General features: G+C 34.9%; 2 protein-coding genes across 2 annotated transcripts; both read left to right on the forward strand.

The window, feature by feature from the left end:
* Nucleotides 1-1268: 1268 nt before the first annotated feature.
* On the forward strand, nt 1269-4520 carry LOC136205324 (putative receptor-like protein kinase At3g47110). Its single transcript, XM_065995862.1, has 2 exons — nt 1269-3934; nt 4017-4520. The coding sequence occupies exons 1-2, from the start codon at nt 1306-1308 to the stop codon at nt 4424-4426; spliced, it is 3039 nt and encodes a 1012-aa protein (XP_065851934.1). The 5' UTR covers nt 1269-1305; the 3' UTR covers nt 4427-4520.
* A 2246-nt stretch (nt 4521-6766) lies between these two features.
* On the forward strand, nt 6767-9394 carry LOC136207320 (uncharacterized). Its single transcript, XM_065998597.1, has 5 exons — nt 6767-7132; nt 7374-7413; nt 7489-7649; nt 7726-8442; nt 9013-9394. Exons 1-5 carry the CDS (start codon nt 6926-6928, stop codon nt 9190-9192), a joined length of 1305 nt encoding a protein of 434 aa, XP_065854669.1. The 5' UTR covers nt 6767-6925; the 3' UTR covers nt 9193-9394.
* Nucleotides 9395-9887: the final 493 nt, after the last annotated feature.

A 9887-nucleotide genomic window follows, 5' to 3' on the forward strand; every position in this document is an offset into this window, starting at 1 on the left:
AGGGTGAAAGGCGCGAAAAATGTAAGTATCTGCTATTTTTTCTGTGTTTTTTCATGAAATCACTTTGCGTAGTCGATGATTTCGCGAAGACTGCGAAGAGAAAGAGCCCGAAACGTGTCGATCTACTTCGCGAATCGATTAGTTCGCGAAGTCTGTAAGTAGAAAAGTTCATAATTTCACTCGCAAACTTCGCAAAAGCATCGATATGCGACGTAGATCGTCACGTTTCAGACCTCACAGACTTCGCGAAAACATCGATTCGCAAAGTAAAATCATCATTTTCCCTGCACATTTACATTCGCATGCTTTGCTAATCCTCATTTCGCGAAGCCAAATCGTCATTTTTCCTACCTAACACGATTAATTTTTTTTAAGGTGATTGAATACATAACATCCCTTTCTGGAAGGCGGTGTCCTCGGATGCAGGGGAGATGACTTTCCTTCCTGTATAGGGAGAAATTTCCCTCAAGATTGATACATTCACTTTGAAATGATTGGTTAGAAGAGATTGTGCCAATCTTGGTGTGCACCATGGGACACGTCCATCCCAAAAGGTCCGGACTTCCATTTATCATCCCAAAAAGTCTGGACTTCCTGTAGAGGGGGAAATTTCCATCCAGATTAGTCAGGTTCACTTTGAAATGATTTGTTATGAGTTTATTGTGGCAATCTTGTTGTAAATTTTGATAATGTTATGATTTTAATGTTAGAATCCGTTGTTGTTTAGCATTTTTTGTTCTATACCATTTTGTGAATTAGCTTAAAAACACATATTGGCTTCTCATATGCTAATTAAATTCATCAAGTAAACCAAATATTAGCTTTGCAGGCTTCGCATATGCTGGAATATGCGAACTCAGACGGGAGGGAGACAGACGCGCGTAAATATTGAGGGTATTATGGAAAAGTCACACAAAAACAGTCTCGATATGTAATAGGTTGAGTAAACGGGTTAAATATGTAAATGAGCCTCCCATTTGATCCAGTTTTGTAATTTACCCAAAAACCAGAAAATGGGACATTAAATATGGTTGTTATTGGTTTATATATAATATAAAATCAATCATGTAAATAGCTAAATTTGGGATGTAATTAACATCATATCATATAGTCTAAGTCTCACTCAATAATGTCATAAATTGATCGGGAAAGCATTTTGTCAAAGCTGAGGCAGATGGAACTTAATTCCGGCTGAGCTGTATTAGTTAAAGCTATGGGACCTCAATTTGTTGAGCTTATCTCCATTTCCATTTCCATAATAACTGAAACTGGATTCCTTTCTCATCTTTTTCATCAGGAAAGGAAATGGAGTTTTGTGGTTTCACGAATCTCCTCATGGTCATATGTTGCTGCATAAGCATAAGCATAAGCCATGGTTCTAGTTTGGGAAATGTGACAGACAGACTTGCTTTACTTGACTTTAAGAATCTGATAACTCACGATCCTCTTCAGATCATGACTTCGTGGAATGATTCTGTCCATTTCTGTAACTGGACTGGTGTTTCCTGCAATCCTATCTATAACAGAGTTCAATTACTCAACCTCAAATCTCTCAAATTGACTGGCTCTATTCCTCCTTCAATAGCCAACCTCACTTATCTCACTGGAATCAACTTCATAAACAACTCCTTTTCCGGTCAACTTCCTCAACACCTCGGCCGTCTATTGCGCTTGCAGCACTTAAACTTGACTTACAATTCTTTTACCGGCAAAATCCCAACCAATCTCACTCATTGTAAACAACTTACAGTCATTGAATGTTCTTATAACAATTTAGTCGGCGACATTCCGGTGCAGCTTAGATCCTTGTCAAACTTGGTTGTTCTTGGTCTTGGAGGGAACAATCTTACAGGAACTATCCCATCCTGGATTGGGAATTTTTCCAATCTTTTCGGTCTTTCACTTGCTCTCAATAATTTCCACGGGAACATACCTGATGAGCTTGGCAAGCTCTCAGGTTTGGGGTTTTTTCAACTCTATGGCAATTATCTCACCGGGACAGTTCCTTCTTCTATATATAACCTCTCCTCTATCTACTACTTCTCCGTTACGCAAAACCAGCTTCACGGCCAATTACCTGCCGATATTGGCCTCAAATTTCCTAGCCTGAGAGTGTTCGCCGGCGGTGTGAACAATTTTACAGGCTCTATTCCTGTTTCACTGGCCAATGCTTCAGCACTTGAGGTAATTGATTTTGCTCAAAATGCTCTTACTGGTACAATTCCTACGAATTTACAGAGATTGCAAAGTTTGTACAGACTCAATTTTGATGAAAACAATTTGGGAAATTGGGAAATTGGTGGATTGAATTTCTTAACTTCTTTGTCTAATTGTACTAGTTTAGAGGTTTTGGGTCTAGGAAGAAATCGGTTTGGTGGAGAACTTCCAAGTTCTATTGGAAATCTTTCAACCCAACTAAAAATATTAACAATTGGAAAGAATGGAATTCATGGTAGCATTCCTGTTGAGATTGAAAACCTTGTTAATTTGGGGCTTCTTGGATTTGAAGGTAACCTTTTAACTGGAAATGTTCCTGCTGTCATTGGGAAGTTGCAGAAACTAGAGGGTTTACATTTGAATTATAACAGATTTTCCGGATCCATTCCTTCATCGTTAGGTAACTTGACTAGATTGACAAGGCTTTTCATGGAAGAAAATAGATTTGGGGGAAGCATACCTGCCACTTTAGGAAACTGTAAAAACCTTCAAAATCTCAACTTGTCAAGTAATAATCTCAACGGAAGCATACCGAAAGAAGTAATCGGTCTTTCTTCCCTCTCAATTTCCTTGGTTATGTCTAATAATGCATTGACTGGTTCTATACCATTTGAAGTTGGTAAGCTTGATACTCTAACGGAGCTCGATTTGTCGGAAAACCAATTGTCTGGTGAAATTCCTACTTCTTTAGGCAGCTGTATCAGTTTGGAAGTTTTGCATCTTGAGGGTAATGAATTTGAAGGTACAATTCCTGAATCGTTGAAAGATTTAAGAGGTGTAGCAGAAGTGGATCTTTCTCGCAATAACTTGTCAGGGAAAATTCCTGAGTTTCTGAGTAAGTTATTATCTCTCAGGAATCTCAACCTCTCCTACAATGATTTTGAAGGAGAGATTCCAGAGGGAGGCATCTTTGCTAATACAAGTGCCATTTCAGTTATGGGGAATGCTAAACTGTGTGGTGAAGTTTTGCCTAAATGCTCAAGCAAAAAGAAACCAAATTCTCTCATCCAAACACTAGTGATTCTTGCAACACTTTTAGTCATATTTGTAATTGTTGCAGTTTGTAGTGTTGCAATATTCATAGAGAGAAACTCAAGGAAGAAACATCAACAAGCCTCTGCTGAGAATTGGCAAGCAGGTATCTCGTTCGCCGAACTTAAAAGAGCGACAGATGGCTTCTCTGAACAAAATTTGATTGGTTTCGGGAGCTTTGGTTCGGTGTACAAAGGAGTTATTGATGGAAAAACCGTTGCTGTTAAGGTTATGAAGCTTGAACAGAAAGGGGCTTCAAAGAGTTTTGTTGATGAATGCAATGCATTAAGAAACATAAGGCATAGGAATCTCCTGAAAATCATAACCTTATGCTCTGCTGTTGATGATCATGGAAATGACTTCAAAGCTCTAGTCTTTGAGTTCATGTCAAATGGAAGCCTGGACGAGTGGTTACATAATAATAATAATAATAAGAGATTGAACTTTATTCAGAGACTGAATATTGCTATTGATATTGGTTGTGCATTGGATTATCTTCATCATGATTGCGAGACTTCAATTGTTCATTGTGATCTAAAGCCAAGCAATGTGCTAGTTGATGAAGATATGACAGGACATGTTGGTGATTTTGGATTGGCAAAGTTCCTCTTTCAAGATCCACTCAAAGATGATCATGTAATTATGTCTGTTGGTTTAAAGGGTTCAATCGGCTATATCCCTCCAGGTACATTAATTTCCTATTCAATTTTTTTCCATAACTCACCTAATCATTGTTCCTGATTTATAAATTTATTATATGTATGCAGAGTATGGAGTGGGAGGGGAAGTGTCAATAGTAGGAGATGCATACAGTTATGGAATTCTATTACTAGAGATGTTTACAGGAAAAAGGCCAACAGATGAAATGTTCAAAGGTGATCTTACAATTCACAACTATGTTGGTATGGCGTTGCCTGAACATGCTATGGATGTGATTGACCCTATTTTACTTGTTGAAGAAGAAGAAGATGATGAGATACAAGAAAAAGCTATTATCCATGGAGGTAGAATCAATCTAGAAGAGTACATCATCTCAGTGATGACAATTGGGCTTTCATGTTCTTCAAGATTACCTGAAAATCGACTAGGAATGGACTTAGTTGTCAACAAATTGCATCATCTTAAAAATTCATTTCTTGGATCAAACAAGACCAAGAAAATTATACATGTTAACTAGGCTACGGGATATGGAACTTTCATTCTCTCTTGTAAATATTTTAGATATTTTGCCCGAAGAATGAGAGACAAATGAAAAATTGTAATAAACACTTTTTTTATTATATTAATATTTACATGTATTTATAATGGTGCCTTCTATGCTTACTTTGTATTTATAATAGTGTCTTCTATGATAGTGAAATTTGACAAAGTAAAAGTTAATCCAATGGTGGAAAAAACAAAGTAATCATAGCTTCTACCATAATTTACAATCATACCCCTCTTCAAATTGGAAGTTGTGATGAAACAAGACCCAGTTTGGGAGGAAAAAAATGAAATGTCAGCTACGGACAAGGGTTTGGTGAGGAGATGAACCAATTGAAGTTTGGTAAAAATATGAAGGTGGAGAGTAACCCAGAAAGGATATGATCGCGAACAATATGATAGGTGATATCCAAGGGTTTAGTGCGTTCATAAAAAATTGGATTTGAAGCAATATGAATGGCATCCTGACTGTCACAATGTAGATGGATAGATAATGGAAGCGAGATTTGAAACTTATGGATATGAGATCCATTTGAGTTCACATCTGGCGGTTGCATACTTCGATATTCGGCTTCGACGGAAGATTTAATGATAGTAGGTTGCTTCTTGGCTTTCCAAGGAATAAGAGCATTTCTAAAGAAAAAATATAACAAAATAAATGAGGAGATATTATTGGAAATGATGTGTTTTAAAATATCAAAAATCAATTGTTTATATTATTTTGAGAGTACTTATTAGGAGTCAAATTGTGTATCTAATAGCATTTAGAGTCTCATTGATATATGTGAGCATCTTTAAAAGACTTTTAGTCTACTATCTAAAAATAATATAAATAAGTGACTCTTAGTGATTTAAGAGGGACTAAGAGCATTAGTGCACTCTTTAAAAATAATATAAATAATTTACTTTTAGTGATTTAAGAGTAACTAAGATATATCATCTCCAACAATACTCTTTATATCCACTCCTTATTTATTATTTTATAATTAAAATTATTAATGATCGTTATATTTACCAATAGTGAAAGAGAGAATCTTTAATAATAAAATATCAATAAAAAAATGAAGTTAAGAGACACTAAAAGGTGGAGAGCTAAGAGCATCTCCAAGAGACTCTTAGTGCACTCTCTAAAAATAATATAAATAACTGGCTCTTAGTGATTTAAGAGTAACTAAGAGCATCTCCAAGAGACTCTTAGTACATTCTCTAAAAATAATATAAATAATTGACTCTTAGTGATTTAAGAGTCACTAAGATATATCATCTCCAACAATACTTTTTATATTCACTCATTATTTGTTATTTTATTATTAAGATTAATATTTATTGTTATATTTACCAATAGTGTGAGGAGAGAGACTCATCAATAAAAAAATATTAATAAAAAATGAAGTAAGAGACACTAAGAGGTGGAGAGAGGATATCTATTAATAGAGACGATGGAGAGGCTCTTAGTGATATGAGGAGCCATTAAGAGGCTGTTGGAGCTGATTTTTTATTTTCTCTCCTCAAATTTTAACTTAAGAGCCAATTTAAGAGGCTGTTTGAGATGCTCTAAGATATATCATCTCCAACAATACTCCTTATATTCACTTTTTATTTATTATTTTATCATTAAAATTATTGATTGTTGTTATATTTACCAATAGTGAGAGGAGAGAGACTCCTCAATAATAAATTATTAATAAAAAATGAATTAAGAGGCACTAAGAGGTTGAGAGAGGCTCTCTATTAATAGAGATAATGGAGATGCCCTTAGTAATTTGAGGAGCCACTAAGAGACTGTTGGAGCTGATTTTTCATTCTCCCTCCTCAAATTTTAACTTAAGAGTCAACTTAAGAGACTGTTGGAGATGCTCTAATAAAGGGGATGAATAGGCTATTAGTGATTTGATGAGGTTGTTGGAGCTGATTTTTAATCCTCCTCCTCAAATTTTAACTTAAGAGCTAAACTAAGAGAAGGCTCTTGAAGATGCCCTAATACATATCATCTCGAATAATATTCTTTATATTCACTCTTTATTATTATTGTTTATATTTAACAAATGAGAGGATAGAGATTATTCAATAATAAATTATTAATAAAAAAAAAAATGAAAATACTGTTAAATGTTCTCATTCCATAGAGATTTGAGAACCGTGATTTTTATAGTTCCATTCTTATTTTTAACTTAAAGAATTTTTATCAAAAAAAAAAACTTAAAGAATTAAATTAAAAGAAGTTTGTAGTTTTTTTTTTTTTAAATAAAATTTTGGTTAATTTGAAAGGTTTTCCTCTTTTTCTGTAAAAGTCAAAACATATAATTGCTTGTGAAAGACGTAGTAGATGGTAAGAGGGCGACATAAACTGACTGATTACTGTGATGAGCTCGTTTATCCATGAACGGCCACACATATTAATACCAGTCCCATGATCTCCTCTTTCATTATTCAAACTTGAATGCAAAATCATTATCCAACTACAGTTTAAGTTATGAAAACCCTAGCTTCTTCATCCTCCCTTTTTACCTCTATCACTTTCTTTTCTTCTCTCAAATTCCATCCTACTATTCATCCTCTTGTTTCTTTCCCCCTCAACAAACTTCACTCTCTGCATTTTATTTCTGTTCAACGCTTTCATCTTCATCCTATTTCTTCTTCTTCTCCTCCTCCTCCTCCTCCTCTCTCGCCGGAGTCTCAGGTACTGCTTTTCTTCTTTTATGTTAATTTTGATTCAATATCCTTATGTTTCTAGTTCTGTCATTCTTCTCTGTGATTCAGAGCGAAAGAAACCTAAATGCCCCAATTTTAGATTTCATTTTTATTTATCTTCTTTCTATCTTAGTTATTGCAATGAGTTTTGGTTTATTAGAAGAAATTTTGTTGCCTGTTTACGTTCTCTACTCTGATAAAATCCTGCTGGTTTCGATTTTTTTTTCTAGACGGACTTGGAGCTAGCAGAGACCTTTACCCCAGAAAAATGTCAGTATTATTTCTTTTCTTGCTTTATTGATTTTGGAAAATTTCTGCAGAATTCTTACTTTTCATCATTTGCAGATGAATCAGAGACAGTTCATATCAAATTCCAGCTAAAGAAAGAGTGCTCCTTTGGTGAGCAATTTGCTATAGTAGGGGACGATCTAAATTTGGGCTTGTGGAATCCTGATAATGCAATTCCATTGAACTGGTCTGATGATCATGTTTGGAATCTTGAGCTGGTAAGTAGAAACTGGTAAACTGATGTGTCAAAATGTTTGGAGGTTGGTCTAATTTGATTTTGTTCTGTTATTTCAGGATGTACCCATTGGAAAATCCATCCAGTTTAAGTTCATACTAAAAGAAATCACTGGAAGTATTGTGTGGCAACCAGGCCCCGACCGGATTCTCAATACTTGGGAAACTAACAATACCATTGTTGTCTACGAAGATTGGGAAGATGCTACATCTCAGAAATTACTAGAGGAGGAAGAACCATTTTCTAATGAAAATGTGGATCCTGCTGATAGCTCAGAAATGAGGTTCATTGCAGAGAATTTGATGCAACCAAATGCGTCTGATATATACAAGGAAAATATCATTCCGGATGTTGAATCAAACCTGGAAAAGGAACCATTGCCATCCATTGTTGTAATTGCTGATACTGCAGCTTCATCAGAAGAGGAGGCTATCTCTATAGTTACTGTTGCTGATAATATCAGTAATTCAAATGAGGAAACTGCTGTGAATGCAAACCATCAAGTTTTCAAGGATGAATCGGATAAAGACGAGATAACCTTTGAGAAGATTCTTGAAAATAACACAAGAACTAGAGCAGTACCAACGAATTCAGAAAGCACAAATGTTGAAGAAAATCTGATGATTGGGGAAGGGGATCCAGTTCTAGTACCTGGATTGCCTCAAGTACCGGTGGATTATAGTAAAACAGAAGTTGATGATGAAGAAGCAAAAAGTATGAGTGCTTTTGATGCCTCAGTTGGAGTTAATGAAGTAGAGAATCACGATTGGCAGGAGGTAACTGCTTGATGAATGCTGATGTTCTGTTTCTTGTTTTTCATGTTTTGTCTTTTGCTTTCATATGGTTAGGGTAGCATAGCTACTTTTGGTTTGTCTCAACCTGTCTGGCCAAAGTTCTGTCCAGTCTTAATAAGTTTAGTGCCACTGCTTGCATTGTATTTCCCTGAATTGATATGTTTCTTGAACATGAACACTTGGTCCCGTGGTGGAATATTGGACTAATTAGCTCTGATACCATGAGAAGCTTGGGCTTTAATCTACCAAAAAAAGAACCTAAGACGGATTGACAGATAGAATCACGTGTATGAACGATGTAACATCTCTATAACTAGCCAATTTGGAATACTTAAATACATGATGGCCTGGGAAAATAATCAAAGTTGTGCAATTAGCCTTATATATGATGAAATTGATACCATTATGCACAGACAAATTGAGTAGCTGAAATTGCAGAATCAACTGTAAAGAAAGGATATGGAAATGAGTTCTTTTCCATAGCACAATGTAGAATTGATTGCTTATAAAAAAAACATTCTTACTATTGTTATTATTTTTGTTGAAAAGCAGAAGTGTATTAGTATTGAGTTAGAGGAGAAGCATGATGTTGATGAATCAGAAAAGGTAGAGGTTTTCAGTGATATGGAGCAACAAGTTGAAAAGGATATAGTAGAGGAGGAAAATGAGATACAATGGGGTCGTAGAACAATACAGAGGCTGCTAACTAATTTAGGATTACTGTACCAATAAAACCAAAAAAAGACTCTGCTGCTTACTTGCTTACCTTCTTTTAAGATCTTGGAGAACAAGGAGTCAAACATCTTCATAGCTTTGCTTGTACATAAACTTCCATATTATTTATTCATTTTGTACTATGTTTACATTCTTAGAAAATTTCTATTCAATAATGTTCTCTAACTCTTGCTGTTTACAAAATTGATTAATTTAATATATATATAGATTTAATACATAATCATACTTAGTTCTTTTTTTATTCTTTAGTACCTTTTATTTGTACTTGGCATATCACATGCATGATCTTGTCAATTTTGGACCTATTACACATATATTTGGATCTGGATGATTTGGCAATCTTCAATGGGTTTTTTTTTTTTTAATTCTTGCTGACAAACTGAATGTCCAAAATTGATAAGGAAATTGACATGTTGAAGTGTGTAATAGGTCAAAATTGATAAAATTTAAGGTGTGTACAGTGTATGATAGGTTAAAATATGAGTACAAGGTGAAAAAAGACTATATAAGTTTAGGTGGTAATTATATCAATTATATATATAAGTCAATTGGTACAAACACAAAGGTGAGATTCGGAATAACATAAAGAAAATAATAAATGTTATCTGGAGTGAAGGGGTATGAAGTTTAGGGAATGATGCATGCAGCAGCAGCAGCTTAATAACCACACCACATGGCCTTGCTTCCAATTC

The sequence above is a fragment of the Euphorbia lathyris genome, chromosome 9, assembly GCF_963576675.1.
Source record: "Euphorbia lathyris chromosome 9, ddEupLath1.1, whole genome shotgun sequence".
NCBI lineage: Eukaryota > Viridiplantae > Streptophyta > Magnoliopsida > Malpighiales > Euphorbiaceae > Euphorbia > Euphorbia lathyris.

Coding starts and splice junctions, on each gene's coding strand:
- LOC136205324 (XM_065995862.1), top strand. CDS start 1,306: ATGGAGTTTTGTGGTTTCACGAATCTCCTCATGGTCATATGTTGCTGC. Junction 3,935..4,016: donor AATCGGCTATATCCCTCCAG/GTACATTAATTT, acceptor ATATGTATGCAG/AGTATGGAGTGGGAGGGGAA.
- LOC136207320 (XM_065998597.1), top strand. CDS start 6,926: ATGAAAACCCTAGCTTCTTCATCCTCCCTTTTTACCTCTATCACTTTC. Junction 7,133..7,373: donor CTCTCTCGCCGGAGTCTCAG/GTACTGCTTTTC, acceptor TTTTTTTTCTAG/ACGGACTTGGAGCTAGCAGA. Junction 7,414..7,488: donor GACCTTTACCCCAGAAAAAT/GTCAGTATTATT, acceptor CATCATTTGCAG/ATGAATCAGAGACAGTTCAT.